General features: G+C 35.5%; 1 protein-coding gene across 5 annotated transcripts in view; it reads left to right on the top strand.

Moving 5' to 3' along the window:
* The window catches only part of COL24A1 (collagen type XXIV alpha 1 chain), a 387,323-nt gene extending 370,434 nt beyond the window's left edge, over positions 1-16,889 (top strand). For all 5 annotated transcript variants that reach the window (XM_077905294.1, XM_077905293.1, XM_077905290.1 and 2 more), the window contains 5 exons: positions 4,003-4,068; positions 4,707-4,875; positions 9,510-9,619; positions 12,262-12,477; positions 15,422-16,889. In XM_077905294.1, the coding sequence (XP_077761420.1) occupies positions 4,003-4,068; positions 4,707-4,875; positions 9,510-9,619; positions 12,262-12,477; positions 15,422-15,568 (708 nt within the window). In that variant the 3' untranslated portion in view covers positions 15,569-16,889. The remainder of the gene's footprint in view (positions 1-4,002; positions 4,069-4,706; positions 4,876-9,509; positions 9,620-12,261; positions 12,478-15,421) is intronic.
* The last annotated feature ends 1,650 nt before the right edge of the window (positions 16,890-18,539 follow it).

Raw genomic sequence — 18,539 nt, 5'->3', positions numbered from 1 at the left:
TTTTTAAGATTTTATTTATTTATTCATGATAGACATAGAGAGAGGGGGCAGAGACACAAGAGAGGGAGAAACAGGCTCCATACTGGGAGCCCGACGTAGGACTCGATCCCTGGACTCCAGGATCGCGCTCTGAGCCAAAGGCAGGCACTAAACCGCTGAGCCACCCAGGGATCCCCAAGTCTCCTGGTTTTTACCAAATGTCTCTGTGTATATTGGAACACCCATCATTGCTCAACCAGGCAACAACTGAAAACTATAACTTAACTTTAACTTCCTGACTTTGCAGAGACTAAAAGCTAGAGGAGAAAACTTAGAGCCTTCTCGGATATTTTCTAAGCATGTGCACAACTCTACCTATGTACATGGACTTCTAGATTTCCAGAAATATGTCAAAATAAGTCACTGGATATCTCATTCCCTACCTTTTTCTCGTATGCTTTTTGTTAGCTTATTGTTTGCCCCAACTGCTTTTTAGTGCTTCAGACAGCCACAAAGTTAAACAATTCCCTCTAAATGTTTTTGAAAAATGCTCCCAGGGTACAGGTGTTTTGCACTGGATGAGCTGTGAGTCAAGTAAAAGAAAGACAACTATGCAAGTAGTGTCCTCCAGGGAACCACCAGACAAGTCATTTAATGATAATTTACTGGAAATGACTCTTTGAAGCAACTCCAACCCCATACTGCTCCCGCCTGTGGCTTTTAGGCTTCTTGTTTTTACTGTAATTATAGGCTGTTGTTTTTTAGCTACTGCAGAACTGAAAAAGAAGACATGGGGGACAAAAGAAAGAAAGAGAGAGAGAGAGAAAAAGAGACAGACAGACAGACATGGGAAGAAAGAAAGACATAGAAAGAAAGAAAAACATGGGCATAGGGCAAATTAAAGTTCTATGAAGCTCACTGCCCTTACTGAAATCCAGCTATTTTTCCTGAATCTCCCCGGATTGCTGCAAGCATTTTGTTAATTTCCATAATCCTGAAAAACTTCACTCTGACATTTTTTCCAGTTTTCTCATTGCATTTATAGGAGAGAAAATTCTGGGAGGTTATTACTCCACTGTTTTCGCTGTCTCCTAAATCTCCAATCTTGAGTATACAGCACTTTAATAATCTGTGTGCTGAAATAGAAGAACATATAGAACACTTCTGCTGCACACTGAAGTATAGCATTTGCTTTCAGTTACAAATGGAACTAGTTGCTCTTTTCATAGAATACCATATTTACTTGACAGACTAACAATGTTATACAAATGTGAGTACTTGGCAGATATTTCCTTAAACATGATTGAAGTGAGCCTGTCATTTCAAGAAAACTACTGACAGAAGTTGATGCCAATGATAAGTCTCAAGCTTCCAAGCAAAAATAAAAATTGAGGAAAACTTTTTTTTTTTAAGATAAATTGGGGAAAACTTTTGTTTACCACTGTGTGTTTAATAGCTTCCCAGTACTTATACTCTTCAGATGAGATTGGTGATGATGTTAACAAATGTAAATATGTGATAATAATGAAATGTGTCAGTATTTGGAAGATCTACATAATTCCATGAACCAGTGTTTTCTAAATAAGCAATGCATAATTTAACAAATCATGGATACATAAAAGATTCTTTCACAGTTTAAGATAGACCAATAGATTTTAAAATAAAAAGCACAAAAGAGTTCATAGACGATTTCAGATTTCACATTTCAACTAACCATTAAGAAACTATCATTTGTTGGGAACCTGGGTGGCTCAGTGGTTGAGCGTCTGCCTTCAGCTCAGGTCGTGATCCTGGGGTCTTGGGATCGAGTCCCGCATCGGGCTCCCTGAATGGAGCCTGATTTTCCCTCTGCCTGTGTCTCTGCCTCCTTCTATGTGTCTCTCATGAATAAATAAATAAAATATTTTTTAAAAACCTATCATTTGTCAAGTTTTGGTATAATATCAAAGAAGAATATCCATACTTATCTGAAAAGGCTGCTAAAATAATCCTATTTCCTCTCGGAGTGGTGAAGTCTGCCCATCTGAGGCTCCATGCTCAGGGTGGTGTCTGCTTATCCTTCTCTCTCCTCCTCAGCCCTTTCCCCTAATTGAGGGACATGCTCTCATCTCAAAAAAAAAAACAAAAAAAACAAAAAAAAAAACTAAGTCTTAAATCAATAAAATAAAATATCTGTATAGCTCTATAAGGTCAGATTTTCTTCATGTATTTCCACAAAATAAATTGAATACTGAAGGAAATATGACAGTCAAGCTATCTTCTATCAATCCAGACATTAAAGATATGTACAAACGCGTAAAACAGTGCCATTCTTTTCACCCATTTTTTTGTTTTGGAAAACACAATCCTTTTTCATTAAAATATTTGTATTAACATAGATGGGTTATTTTAAAGCAATTAACACAAATAGTTTTAAAATTTGTGTTTTAATTTCTACTGTGGTAAATACCAAAAGACATAACTCACATAAATAAGTTCTTTAAGGCCCTTAATAATATTTAAAAGTGCAAAAAGGTCCTGAACTGAAGAGTTTGAGAACTGCTTATGCTAGGTTTTCTAAGCTCAAAGCCATAATCACAAACCAACTGGAAAATATAAAAGTAGCTACTATCTAGTACTTAATTCACTTGCCTATGTTTAGTGCCAATATTTTTATGTGACTCATGCCCAAAATCTGTTCATCCACACAGGCATGATGGTCAGAATTATTTAATCTGCATAGAAACTTTTACACTGACCCTTTCTGCTTTGTGACTAGGCCACATTTCTCTATGTGATAGCTCATGTGCAAGGCTATTACCCTGCCTGGAAAGCTCTCCTAGCCCCTCTCCTCACAATTCTTATTCTTCAGATCTCAGATCAGATGTCACTATCTCAGGGAAACCTTCCTTGATCTATTCTTCCAAAGCTCTTATCCTCCAGATTTCACTAAAACCTCCCAATCTCTTTCATGGGTCAAAGCACATTTTTTTCTCTCATAGCACATATCACAACTTGCAATTATGTAGATGTAAGATTTGATCGGTACCTTCTCTCCCTTAAACTTCAGTTTCACAAGGGTGGTTTTCGTTTTAGCTTACTGTTTTGTCCTCAATATGTATCACAGTGTTTGGCAGTATGTATGTACAGAATGATTCAATTATTTTCCAATATGAAAAACACATGTTGAGGCAAGGAAGAGTGCATTTTATTGATTGTCCCATCATTTTAAATAGTTTTTCAAATTACTAGCCATGAGTTATGAGAGATCTGTTGAAAACAGTTTTCATTGTATGGCCCTCCAAGTAAAAAGATATCTTAGCAGCACAATCATTCTGAAAGAAGTTAGATTGCTTGATTTGTTTATACAGATGCCATTTCACAGAACTTTCTCCCAACTCATGCTTCTTAGTTTCCAAGCTTTTTAAAAAATAAAATACAAAAAAGACTTTTACTAATGGTTATCCTGAGCCTTTCTCTAAAAATATCTTTTATTAAATACAGGAGGAGATTGGATTCATGCTGTATTATTTCTTTTGGGACTAATGGTGCATTTTCCAACTTCAGAAATTGTTTTTAAGACCGCAAAAGTATCAGATTAAACGAATGTGGTGACTACCTCAGGACAGTAGTATTTTATTATATTTTCCTTCCAAGAATGTAACTGTTATAAATTACTACAGTTATTTATTCTTCACTTTACAATTTATTAACTGAGGGGGTCATATTTCATTCTTCTTCCATCTGAGTAACTTTTGTGTGTGTTTTTATGTAGCAGTGACAAATAGTTTTTCATTTGAAGGCTCTAGACTTTGGTCCTGTTCTAATTAGGAGACTTTTGAGATTTGGATGAAGGCAGCATATTGTCCTTTCAGATATCCAGGCAAAATTGGTAAGATCTGTCTAACCATAAAAGTTACAAACCCCTTTCTGATAACAAGTCTAGGATACTTTAATAACACAGCTTTCAGAATTTACAGCCTCCACTTTCAAGCACTCAGTGTTGATGTTACTGCTAATCTCAAATAGTTTTGTTTTACACAGAAACAAATGGATATCAATGCTGCTATTCAAGCCCTGATTGAATCACATACTGCCCTACAGATGGAGGTAATATATCTGGCTTTATTTACATTGGCACTCTCAATATACAAATTATACAGAACATTTTTTCAGAGTCCAAAATGTGCCTTTATCTCAAAGATTGGATTTAAAACATATTGAACATAATGAAACTATTTTTAAGGACAAAGTAAGCATTTTTAATAAACAGAAATATATGCATGGGATGTTTTTAAGCAAAAACACTTAAAACTGAAATGTAAGACATTTAAGGAATTTTTTAAGAAGGAATTAGATACTGTAGAAGAAAATAGTTAAATGAAATTAGCCATTTCTTAAAATGGGATCTATCATTGTTAATTATTTTTCTTATTTAAACTCTATTCAATATATAATTTCTTTAAAACATTATACTACAATTGGCACAATAATTGTTAAGTTTTATGTTGGCTTGAAAACCAGGCCTTTAGAGTGAATTTAATCTCTTATTTAGAATCAAGATTAATAAAGCACATAGGCCTATATTTAAATATAAACTGTTCTTTACACCCTACTCCAACTCATTGCACACAACAAGAATACATTTTTCTTCTGTCTTGGTCCATGTTGATCATGACGGTTACCTACTGTGACGGTTACCTACTCCATGCTTTTCTGCTAATACGATTCCTCTGATGACTTGACAGAGCTACCAGAATACCGAAGTGACTTTAATGGACTACAGTGCAGAGATATTCAAGACCCTGAACTACCTTAGCAATTTACTGCGCAGCATCAAGAATCCTCTTGGCACACGAGATAACCCAGCACGAATCTGCAAAGATTTGCTTAACTGTAAACACAAGGTATCAGATGGTAAGTTCTTGGTTTTTCTCAAACTCTGATGTCTAATTTCGTCATTTCAGTGTGTTTGAGATTTAGAATGTATTCATTTCAAATCTTAATCATTTTGATAGAATCAGTGTAGAAGGCATTTGAATGTTATCAAAAACCAAATACTCTTAGAGGGAGACATGATTCTGAAGTCAGAGTATCCTTTTCTGGGGGTGCATATGACAAATGTCCTCTATACAGCCTTACTGATTCTCAGCTTTTCCTACTTCACCCTAACGATATCACTTGCTTACACTTTGTGCTTGGAACTTATCACATGCATGTTAAAAATGAGAATAGGAAGGACTGATTTTGGGTTAACAGGAGTTAACTATCTATCAGGTCCACCAAAGGTGGCAACATGAAAAAAATATGGTAGAGTGCCTACCACCACTTGTCCTTAAATTATGGTTTTTAAACAATATGGAAATTAAGTGCATCATTGCAGAGTCAATGAGTAGGCAAATGATTTGGTATTCTTGGAATTTTTTTCATCCCTACACTGATAGCCCAAAATCCACTAACCAGAGGTGCAAAAATCAATTTAGAGTAGAAGCAAAAAGGAAAAGTTTTAAAGCAAGTAGAAGATTTATAATTATCTAATGAAAAATAGGGGAACCCTGTCTGCTACAATACACATTTCATTTTCATTTCTATTGGGTCTGTGGTCAGCTGTACAATCAATACTAGTAGTTATCATTTTTTGCTGAAAACTCTATTCCCTACACAGTGTTAAAAGCATCAAATAGCTAACAAAATACTGAGGACATTTCAAGTCAATATTTCAAAGAAGATGGCAGACAGATGAACACACTTAGAACTGCTTTTACCCTGGGTGTGTTCACAAACTACATCCTGGTTTTGGTGGCTTCATGGGACCTGGGATCAAAACTTGGAATCTGTGACCCACCAAACATGGGGATTTAGAATGCTTTCAAAGGGCTCCACTCTAAGAGTAAACATACACTGGAAGAAAAGAGACATTCATACAGATTGTAGCCTAGCTTCACATCATGAAGACCCCTCAGAATCTTATGTGGTTTTTTTGTTTGTTTGTTTTTTTTAAAAAGTCTAATCTGTTTTCAAATTTTTTTAAAAAATTTTTATTTATTTATGATAGTCACAGAGAGAGAGAGAGAGAGAGGCAGAGACACAGGCAGAGGGAGAAGCAGGCTCCATGCACCGAGAGCCCGGTGTGGGATTCGATCCCAGGACTCCAGGATCACGCCCTGGGTCAAAGGCAGGCGCCAAACCGCTGCGCCACCCAGGGATCCCAGAATCTTATGTTTTGAACTTGGACTAAGATTGTTCCAGACTACTTGTAACCCACCCCGTATCTGACAGAAACAAAAGTCCTCTATAAAATATGCCATCATCTTAGGGCTCAAATTATTTCCACAAATCATTTCTCAAATATAGTGCCCAGCACACAATCAGTGATAATGAGGCATACTGGTAAACAAAGCACTAAGAATGAGAATTGGCAAAAACGGCAAACAGAATTAGACTCAAAAGAAAAAATAAGAGGGGAAGAACTCAAAACTGAAGGTATAACAGATAAGGTAAGCCTTATATGGGTTTTATAAGGAAACACAGTTTATCCACTATAAAAAGAAGGAAGGCAGAAAATATGTGTGCAGGTACAGATAGGTAAATAGATGTAGTAGTGGGAGGTTATATAAGTTAATTTCAGATTGCTTCAGTTGTCTCAGTGAAATTGAAAAGTTATCAGTCAAGAATAAAGATGAAGGAGGGTCACCTGGGCAGCTCAGTCTGTTAAGCATCTGCCTTCTGCTCAGATCATGATCTCAGGCTCCTGGGATCAAGCCCCACATCAGGCTTTTTGCTAAATGGGGAGTCTGCTTTTCTCTCTCTGTATCAAATAAATAAATAAGATCTTTAAAAAAAAAGAATAAAGTGTGAAGGGATACATATAATAAGGTTGAGGGAAGAAGAAATGGTTTCAAATAGTTAACTAGGAGAATGACAGAGGGAACTCACTAGGGAAACACAATGTTGTCTGGCAGCCTTACAAACATTTAAATATAAAGTGAGTCTAGTCAGCATGGTTGTCTTTTTCTTCAGACACATTTAGCTGTGCAAGGTCAGGCACAGATTAGGCACAAAACTGGACTGCTATAAGGTTGAGACTTTATAGGACAAGTACATTGAAGTGAGGCAGGGGCAGGGATGTTGAGGAAGTCTTCAAGGGAGTAATTATAGTAAAGGACTATGGGTTTTACATGGGTAGGAAGGGAAATGAACACATGATTATGAGATAGGGGAAAAACAGTAGTATCAATGGATATCAGGTCCTGGGGAATGGAGGGATTATTGGAGTCAGGACGCTAGAGTGAATGAGTTTAAAAAAAGAAGAGGGGAAATTATAGCAGAATTCTAGTTGTAGGGCAACCCCGGGTGGCCCGGTGGTTTAGTGCTGCCTTCGGCCCAGGGTGTGATCCTGGAGACCTGGGATCAAGTCCCACTTCTCCCTCTGCCTGTGTCTCTGCCTCTGTGTGTGTGTGTGTGTGTGTGTGTGTGTGATGATTAAATAAATAAAATCTTAAAAAAAAAAAAAAGAATTCTAGTTGTAGGTAACAGCAAAGGCTAGGTAGGATAATGGCCTGGGAAATGACTGGGGTAGTAGGGGGAGCAGGGAAGGGTATGAGAATATAGGCAGAAGAGTTCAAGGAACTGAGAGGCCAGAGTATTGGAAGTGCTCTCCATGTGAATTTAAAATCACCAAGAATTAGGTCATAGATTTTCTGAAAGCGATAGCCATCCAAAGCTAAAATCTTCAAAGAAAAAGCATGATTGCAACAGGAAGGGATAATGGATGATACAATGTAATGACAGTAATTTTACCATGGAGTTGTTTTAGGGAAACAATAAAAAGAACGGAGGTGTCAATGAAGAGCGAGAAAGACACCTTCCCTACCCCAGGCACAGTGCTAATAGGGGCTGTGAAGGGGCTGCAAGGGAAGTGGTGTCCTTAGGGGAGAGCCAGTTTGGGGTTGAACATTTAGGCCTACCAAAGATATATTATGGTATAGCATCTTATTAATAGCTCAACATAGCCTGAAAAAAATCACAAAGTACCTGCCAGTTCACTGTTGTACAACATAATGCCTGACTTCAAAGCATTCTACCCTATATAACAATGACAGTTTGCTTGATGGAAAACATTTTATAAGAAATTTATTAGCTCACATAGTAAAAGGAAACTGTTTCTTAGAAGAGAAGAGATGGTAGTGAAGATAATGTGTTTACCCCATTAGATAAGAACTGGAAGCCTACATTAGATCCTGGTTAAAAAAAAAAAAAAAAATCCAGCACTAATATCTATAAACATTACAAAATGCCCAAAATTCTGAGGGAAGGAAAAAAAAAAAAGGATAGGATTTCTTTCACCCCTTTCTTTCATATCGCAATAGATCAGTGGTTCTTCAAATGTCCCTGGACCAGAATTAGATTCTGCTGAAATGCAGATTATCAGGCCCTGACTTAATGAATCAGAAACTCTGGGGATGGGACCCAGCTATCGGTGTTTTAACAGATGGTTCTAAATGCCACTAAAATGTGAAAACACTGCAATAAAAGACAGTCCCTACTCCTGGAGCCACCAGTTCAGCAAGTATTCATTTTGAAGGATTAGTGGAATAGTTGAGGAAAGAAGAGTTGAGGATATTTTAGAAGGCTAAAATAATGGAAGCCCAGGATGAGGTAGAGGAATCTTTGCAATAGGGTAAGGATGGAACAAGTATTTCTACCTACCGTAGAAATGACATTTGAGAAATACTGTATGGTTATCTTACCTTTTTAAAGCAAAAAAAGCAGGTCTATCTCATTCAAAAATTCTTTCTTTTAGAATTAGGTGCTACTTCACTATTCTGAGCCTGTTATTCTGGAATTTAGATATTAGATCAATACCTTTTCAGCCTGAGTATTTCCTGTAGGCTGAATTTAAGACCCCATTTGATTCTCCTGGACATTCAGTGAAAGCAATAGTTGACAGGCTTACATTGGCTGTAGGGACTTCATTTTTTCTCACAAATCTGATGAAGAAAGAGCAAAAATGGTAACCATTTAATTGCACATTTTCTTTCTGAAAGCAAAGGCTGTCTTATTATTTTTATTCTAATTATCATAAAGGTAATATTTTACCTCAGAGAGGTTGAACTTTTTTCTGTTTAATATACATATATATTCATTTTTAAACTGTAATGACATAGAACAGATGTGTGCAGGTACACCACAGCAATTGCAACTTTGTGAACTAAATTAACTATGTTAATTTTAGACAGTTTGCTTTAAGCTGATGAGCTCATCTGTGGAAAGAAGCTGTAAATTCAGCCACTGTATCATTTTTTTTGTTGAAATTATAAAATGCCCTTAAATTGACAAGTATGTGAAAAATACAGTATTTTTGGTATCAATTTTGCATGGTGCTTACCGCTTTCATTCACTGACTAAATGTAAGTATCTTTATAATCATCTAAGTTTTTTTTACAGGTAAGACTATAAAAATATATTAAAGCTTGATCATTTATAATGATGGTTCCAATATGTTTCACTATAGAATTTAAATATTTTTATGTTTTACAATAAATTAATAGGAAAATACTGGATTGATCCAAATCTTGGATGCCCTTCAGATGCCATTGAGGTTTTCTGTAATTTCAGTGCTGGTGGTCAGACATGTTTATCTCCTGTTTCTGTAGCAAAGGTATGTATTAATGGTAGACTGTATGCTGGTACTTGCCCAGTATCAGTGAACATGATTTTTAAAATTCTATCACTTCACATAATTATGATTTTTATGAATGGAAGCAAGCTATCATTCTCTACCATATATAATCATCTAAGTTTTTTTTACAGGTAAGACTATAAAAATATAAATATATGTTTAAAGCTTGATCATTTATAATGTTTTAAAAAAATAATTCTAGTGAATCTTGACATTTTGATTATGTGTTTTATGATTGACATTATTATGGCTTTCTCTACTGATTAGGCTTTTTAATTTCTTTTAAAAATGTTGTAGGGGGTGGGTTGTGCACCTTGGTGACTTAGTCAGTTGAGCATCTGACTTTTGGTTTGGACTCAAGTTATGATCTCCAGGTTGTGAGATCAAGGCCCACATGGGACTCTGCCTCTGCAGGAAGTCGGCTTGGGATTCTCTCTCCCTCTTCCTCTGTGCCTCCCCTGCTCATGCAGATCTCTCTCTCAATATTAAAAAAAAAAAAAAAAAAGTGGAATATATGTCTTTATGTATACACATTAGGAAATCCCCAAACAGCTGCAATGTTTGCAATTAGTAATCAGTTGCCTAAAGGTTTTCTGAAAATGACATCATTAAAAGAGGAATTTTGCCACAAAGCTTGCTCTTTTTGATGATTTGGCACAAAGAATCTCCCTTAAACATACATTTCCAGTATAATAAAATGAATGAAAATTAGTTTGGTATGACCCTGGTATTGACCCTGACAAGCATTCATAAAACCTGTATCTTAGTTCTATCTATAATATATATTGAAGAAATAAAAACTGCACTTCTTTCTTTTTCTGGTTAAACCAGTTTGGTATTATTACCAAGAACTTATTTCTCATTGACAAAGAATTGATGCAGCTGTCCATGGTGTGTTTGGTCCATCGTAAAGAGGCAGCAACTCAAATTTGCAGTTTATTAGTCTCTGTAGCTGCTTTTTGTTACAATGCCCTTTCCTAAATTATCCCTCTTCATTAAGGGTGTCTCACCAGTTCATCTCAGTAGACATTCACCAGTATTACTCTCAAGCAGAGGAAAGAAAGATTCTTTCATTCCTAGGGAATCCATGTTCCTCTGATGAAGATCAGCATGATAGTCCTACTTCCAAAATATCTGCATGATCATTCTTATTCCCCTGGATTTGGCCCAGGATTTTTATCTGGATTATCATAAAAGACAGATGGGGGCTGGGAGGCATGTGCAAAGGAGATAGGAGCTGTGACACTGCTGAACTTCAATTCCTTCCTCGACTGAGTCAAGCCTCCCATCTCTCCCCTCCATAAACTCTACCTCAGAAAGACTAGGCAGGTAGTGAGAAGAATAGTAGGTTTGGCATCAGGGATATCGGTTCTAGTCTCTCTCCCTCTACCAACCTGGCAAATCATACTCTGAGCCTACTCTGCTCAGGCACTGTGGTAGAAGTGACATGTGGCACCTTAAATTCTTATAACAATCCTGCCACGCAGCTGTCCTACTCCACTTTACCAGCAAAGAAACTAAGGCTCAGAAAGTTCAAGTAGTTTACATGTTTGGGATTCTCAGCTGTAAAATAAAGGAACCTGAACTACTTAAACTCCAGTGTTCTTTGATGATCCTTCCATGTTTTCATTCTCGTTGACCTTCCTTTGCCTTTCCTCTCTTTTCCTTTTACTTTGTTGGTTGTTGTCATTTTATATTTTTTTCTTTCTTTGATACCTTATAACTGATATTTTTCTAATTTTATGTTTGGAAGTTAATATGAACTCCTTGTAGAAACCATTTTTGTTCATTTTCCTTATGACAGTACCCCTGCTTGAATAATGCTAAAATAATAATAATAACATCAAAAGTTATAGAAAAATCTGCTTCCTTGTCCAAGCCTGAGAAATCTGCAATCAGACCTCTTTGCTCCAATTTTGCCCTATATTATTGACTTTATTATTACTACTTGTTCATGCATTCATTCATTTCAATAAACATTTATTGATGACCACTCTATGAATGGAACTGCATTAGGGGCTGGCAACACAAAGAATTTAAGATTCTATCCTTGTCGTTAAAGTCTCTCCTAGTTAAAGTTACTCAACAAGTTATTGCAACTTGTAACCTTGGAAACTCAAAAAAAGATATTCAAAGAAAAAGTATAGACAATTTCAGATTTTTGTGCAAAAAATTTAAAGCATTAATCAACAACAAATTATAATGCATTTTAGATAACATTATGTAAATTCCTTCATTATTTTTGTCATGTCTAGTAGCCTAATGGTGTGCTGAAGCCAGCTCATAGAGATTCATGGTTAACATTGTTATTGTTACCTATTGTTAATATCCCTTTCCAACCTGTTTTCAATGATACTACCATGATAGCCTGAAATAAGCTGTGGTGGGAGTGTTTACACCATGGAAATTGGAAAATGCTATAAATCAGGAATTACCCCCTCCCCACCCCTACAAGAGCCGGTGGTTAAGCATTTAACAGCATACCACTTACTGGCACTTTAATGCCAAGGAAAGTGGCTTTCTCAAGGCTGCATTCAAGGACTTTCCTCAGATTTCCCCAAGTTATAAGTTTCTCAACTGCCACATCTTATATAATCTGTATATTATTTCTATGACATTAGTTGGAGTTTGGAGTTGGAAAAGTCCAGATGAACTTCCTTCATTTACTGAGCTCAGAAGCCACCCATATCATCACCATTCACTGTCTAAACACGCCAGTGTGGACAAGTGCTCAGTCAAGTGGCTCAGGATTGCCTGTTGGCTTCAAAGGATGGAATGGCCAGATTTTTGAAGAAAACACTCTACTTGAACCTAAGGTGCTTTCAGATGACTGCAAGGTAAGGTGGCACTTTTAGAATTCTTCAATATAACTAACATAAAATTGATGACCATAAAATTAAAATAATGGGAAGAAGACTTTAATTGCTGAAGATCCAGAAAGGTAGCAGGTTTTAATGTGCCCAATTTGTAATAAACTTACATTTTTCAGAATCAATCATTTGCTTATATAATATCTTGTCAACTTTTGTCACACCCATTGGGCATCCATGGATTTTTATATGCAAAACAGGCATTAACACATAAGTTTAATTTTAATTGTTCATATGAAACATTTATATTACACCTGCATGAATAGAAAGAGCATATAAATAAATAGATTTATTTCATATATTTTCACCACTGTAATTTTATATCTCATTACATTAATGAAGACAGGTTATAGAGGCAAGTCCTATACCTGATACATACCAAACATGGGCGTTTTGCCAGTCCCTATACCTGATACCAAACATGGGCATAATTGCAGATTGACTTGCCCTGCCAATCAATATTGAAATCATAGCCCATTTTTCTTATTAAACTAAATAATGAATATAATAAAAATCTATAATTTTAAAATATTGTGGTATAAAGTAGGTGTCACAAACTACAGTCCATAGACCAAATCTAGCCCACCACTTGTTTTCATAAATAAACGTTATTGGAACATAGCTACACTCATTGTTAATTTATTATCTATAGCTGTTATCACACTATGATGGCAGAGTTGAATAAATGCGATAGACTGTATGGCTCACAAAATCTAAAACATTTATGATCTAGCCCTTTACAGAAGGGTTTCCCAACCCTGTTAGAGAGAAGAGCATCTACTTTACATACATATTATTAATGACTTTAAGAAGCTTGATTTCCTGTTCTTGTGTACCATGAAGCCCATAATTTAAGATCTCTTCCCATTTCCAGGGGACTGGAGACTCTTTTCACAGCATTTTATTTCCAGACAAATAGTGCTTGAGTATTTGAAAAATGAAAGGCAAACAGTTAGAAATATATGGCTCATTCTCTATAAGCAAAGAGATCAGTATTATCAACAAACTCATTTAACTTTTACAATTTTTTCCAGAAGCTTTCAGTGACTCACTAGTATCTCTGAGATACAATCTAAACTTATCAGCTCTTTGTTTAGCATCTAGAACAGTTGGGCTCCAACCTACCTTTCTAGGTTGGGCTTTCATTGGCTGTCAACCCTAAAGTATGGCCAAACTGATCTATTAATAATAATAATAATAATAATAATAATAGCATCAACAATAATTCCTACTATTAATCATTGGAGCATTACTATAGAGCAGTTACCCTGTACTACATACATTGTTTTATCTAATTATAACAGCTTTGTAAAGAAGTCTAATTTTGTAGGTAGGAAAGTGAAGGCACAGAGAGGTTAAATAACTTGCTCAAGGTCGTGCAGCTAATTAGTGCAGATCAAGAAATAGACCCCAGGTGTGTATAACTCCACAGCCCATGCTACACTATACTGTTAGGTATTTTAATTAAAATCTCATTTAATCCTCACAACTGTGTGAAGTAAGTTTGTATGTTTCACATTTTATATAAAAAGAAAATCCTGGATTCCTGGATTTCTTTCAAAATCTGTGCACTTCACCCCATGCTAAGCTTATCTTTGCAACCATTTTCTACTTTGCCAACTGTTTTCTATTTGTATGTTTGTTTTTACTCGTGTCATTACCTTCCTCTGAAATGCCTTCTCTACCTCTCTAACCAAGTGGAAATTTTAGGCATACTTGAAGGCCCATCTTAAATTCTGAATTCTGAACTCATAAAACTTCCCCGGAGTACTTCAGTTGGAAATGAGGAATTTAACACTCACTGTCTACGTAATTTATGCTGCACTTACCATATGTTATCTTGTGTTGTTATGTCTGTTTGTGCTTCTCCTCTCCAACTAAATTTGTAAGCTGCTAGTATTCAGAAGTCAGAACTAATTTATTCATCCTTCATATTTCCCAAATACTGTAAGAAAATAGAGGGTTAGGTCTTATTCAACTGTGCCAATTGAACTTAGTGTTCAATAAATATTACTTGAAAGATTTAACGAGTTAATCTAATGGTGTCTTATACACAGAGCTCTAGTTCTAGTTATCACACCAAGCTGATGACTAGTAAATGGAATTTATAGCTTAAGTAATCTCTAACAGTTAAGATCCTTCAAATTTTAAAATTCATATTATGATAATTCTGTAAGTAAGTGAATAAAATCCTTAATAAAAAGCTTCACAAAACTAGTCAACTGTGTTTCTCGATTTCGTCTTGTTGAATCATAAGCATAAGGTATTTTATGATATGTTTTTGTTCCATAGTAGAATTTGTCAGAAACAAAAGAGCATACAATAATAAGAAAAACAAAGTCCTAGAAAGAAGAGAGGAAAGAAACTATAGAAACAGTAACCACAGACTGGAAAAAAAAGAAACCTAAAAGGTGATTCAATATAATTATAATTTACTTCTGACTGAAGCAATTCTGGTTATTTCCTGCCTCATGTACAGAGAGGTTGCAATAGTTCATTGCCTTTCATCCAAGAAGAATGCCCATCCTGAAGAATTAGCCCCAAATAAAGGAACACAGAACAGATGGGGGTAACTCATATTAGGAATAGTACAGCCTTTTAATTTGCATCTGGTCCAATGATCCACAGACAACAGAAGCAGAAGCCTAGTCTTAGCCTCTGAGACTGAAAAATCAGAATATACACTGCCATGTAGAGAAAAGAATGAACTCGTGTTTTCAACTAGTCACAATGATTGTTACAAATGAGCACTTACTCTCTGCCAGCATTTACTTTGCTTTAGGGACCTTCTATTCATTATCTCTAATCCTTAAACTAAATCTACGTTGTCTGACAGTGAAGGGCATTGTCTGCTGGGAATGACTCCTAATGACACAGTTACATATCAAAGCATCTTGTTCTTGTTTTACAGATTCAAGATGGCAGCTGGCATAAGGCAAAATTCCTTTTTCACACCCAGGACCCTAATCAGCTTCCAGTAATTGAAGTACAAAAACTTCCTCATCTCAAAACTGAAAGGAAATACTACATTGAAAGCAGTGCTGTATGCTTTCTATGAGGTTCCTGAATTAGATCAGAATTTGTGCTGTTGGCCAGGTAATTGCTGCAGAGGGAAAAATATAGACAGAAAGATACTATCATTGTGAAATGCATGGAATAAAGCATTGGCTAAATCTTAAAGTATCTCAGGAAGAAAAGATTTCCTCCTAAGAAGGAGAAAAGGCATTTTTAAAGGACTATAATTGATAAAGTATTTAATTCTTTTAAAAATTATATTGACCTGAGCTTTCTTAGAGAATTCCCTAGAACTGAAAATTTATAAACATGGAATTCTTCAGGGTAGCCTGTATTTTTTGACTGAGAGCAAAGTACCCATTAGACAGCTGGAGATGCAGAGCACTATGGAGCAATACTGGCTAATGCTTCCAAATGTGCAATGCTTCTGTCTAAAAATTACAAGCCACAGTCTAATATGTCTTATTTTCCCAAATACTAAGCTGTATTCAGGTCCCCAATGGGCATATACATCTTAGCCGGTGGTACACTACCTCTTACGTGTTGCCTTTTTGTGTTGCTCGGTGCTCTTTCTAAAACAAGGTGCTTGTGGCTTTCATAGACTATTTTATTTCTTTTTTTTTTTTTCGTCTTTGTCATTCTTTAAGAGTGTATGTACTGGTTACATCAAGATATGTTTTGGTTGTTAGTACTTATTTTCATTTGTTTGGTTACATACTTAATAACATGTAAAACATTATTTATGTGAAGTCCTTGTTCTGTTTTAAAATTCTCTTTGTGGATATGGAATCAAAGCCAGCACACTGTAACCTGTGCTTATGCACAAGAGAATTGGGAGGTTTCTTTTGTTTTTATTTTTTAAATTGTTGTAAAAAATATTACAGGCCAGCTACATCTAGTAGTAGGTTTGGGTTAGAGTTTGGGATTGTGATATTCTATTTTTAAAAATCCATGATCATCTGGAATGATACTATGTATATATATATTTTGTAAAGTTTTAATTCAGCAAATCTTTTGAAATTGCTGCTGTTTTAAATTATAAAAACCATTATTTCTGCTTCGTAAGAATTACATGTTTTGTAGTATTCATTGATTTCACTATGCTTAAACTTACTGTGTTGACACCTAAAAGAATTCAATTTACCAGTATTAAAAGCAACATGTGGGAAAAAAAAGTCTTTAGCCATTTAAAATAGGCTCAGCCCATTCAGACTTTCCTTGTCAGAGAAATGTTAGTTCAGTATTAAAAGAAAAATATTATACCTTTTGGTATATAGAAAAGCTTGTACATTCATTATAAACATATCTTTAGCCACAGCAAACCACACTTACCTATCTGTAATAAAACTATGCTTTAAATCTTTTTTGGTGGTATTTGTTTTTCTTCTTTTGTTATCATATCCTTTTATTACCTATGATAGTCCTCTGAGTAGTTCTTCTGTACTCTTACATTTGCATTATTACAAAGTATCCATTACATAACTATAAGAGGATTTTAAGGTCTATTTCCCACTTGTACAAAATGAGGTCATGGCACAGAATAAACCTTCTCATATATCATATATAGTCAACTGATTTTCAACAAAGGTATCAAGATCATTCAATGGGAAAAGGACAGTTTTTTTTTCAACAAATAGTGCTGGGAAAACTGGATATCCACATGCAAAAGAATGAAGTTGGACACTTATCTGGTATCATATACAAAACTTAACTCAAGTCCTAAATGGAACAGCCAAAACTATAAAACTCTTAGAAGAAAACATAGGGAAATGTCTTCACGACACTGGATTTAGCAGTGGTTTCTTGGAGATGGCACTAAAACCATGTTCAAAAAAAGAAAAAGATAAATTATACTACATCAAAATTAAGAACTTCTGTACATCAAAGGACACTATCAGGAGAGTGAAAAGACATCGCACAGATTGGGAGAAAATATTTGCAAATCATATGTCTGATAAGGAATTAATATCCCAGAATGTATTTTTAAAAACTCCTACAACGGGCAGGCTGGGTGGCTCAGCGGTTTAGCGCCGCCTTCAGCCCAGGGCCTGATCCTAGAGATCTGGGATCAAGTCCTGAGTCAGGTTCCTTGCATGGAGCCTGCTTCTCCCTCTGCCTGTGTCTCTGCCTCTCTCTCTCTCTCTGTGTGTCTCTCATGAATAAGTAAATAAAATCTTAAAAAAAAAACTACAACTCAACATGAAAAAGCAATCCAATTAAAAAATGGACAAAGGATCTAACAGACACTTCTCCAAAGAAGATGTACAAATGGCCAACAAATGAAAAGATGCTCAACATCTCTAGTTATTAGGAAAATGCAAATCAAAGTCATAGGTAGATATCACTTCACACTCACCACGATGACTATTATCCAAAATCAAAAAAAAAAAAAAAGAGGAAAATAACAAGCATTGGTAAGGATGCTGAAGAAGTGGAACCTTTCTACATTCATGGTGGGAATGTAAAATGGTGTAGCCATAGTGGAAAATAGTTTGGCAATTTCTCAAAAGTTAAACAGAATTGCCATATAACCTAGTAATTCTAAGTTGCATATATATGCAAAATAATTGAAAGAAAGGACTCAAATAGATATCTGTACACAAGTGTTCACAGAGGCACCATTCAGAATAGCCAAATGATGGAAACAACCCAAATGTGCATCCATAGATGAACTGATGATCAAAATGTGGTATGTACATATGATGGAATATTATTTGGTCTTAAAAAGTAATGAAATTCTGTTATATGCTACAACACTGATTACCTTGAAAACATGCTGTGTGAAATAAGCCAGAAAAAAAGGGCAAATTATGAAGTACCACATACCTGAAGTACCAAGAATAGACAAATTCAAAGACAAGAAATACAACAGAGGCGAGGTAGGGTTTGGGAATTATTTTTTAATGAGTAGAAGTTTCTATTTGGGATGATGATAAAGTTCTGAAGATGGATGTTAATAAGGGTTGCACAACATGTGAATGTACTCCATGCAATTGAATTAGCACTTAAGGTGA

This window comes from Canis aureus, chromosome 8 (genome assembly GCF_053574225.1).
Source record: "Canis aureus isolate CA01 chromosome 8, VMU_Caureus_v.1.0, whole genome shotgun sequence".
Classification (NCBI taxonomy): Eukaryota; Metazoa; Chordata; class Mammalia; order Carnivora; family Canidae; genus Canis; species Canis aureus.
Note: the sequence above shows the minus strand (reverse complement) of the source record. Positions and strands in the feature narration are given on the sequence as shown.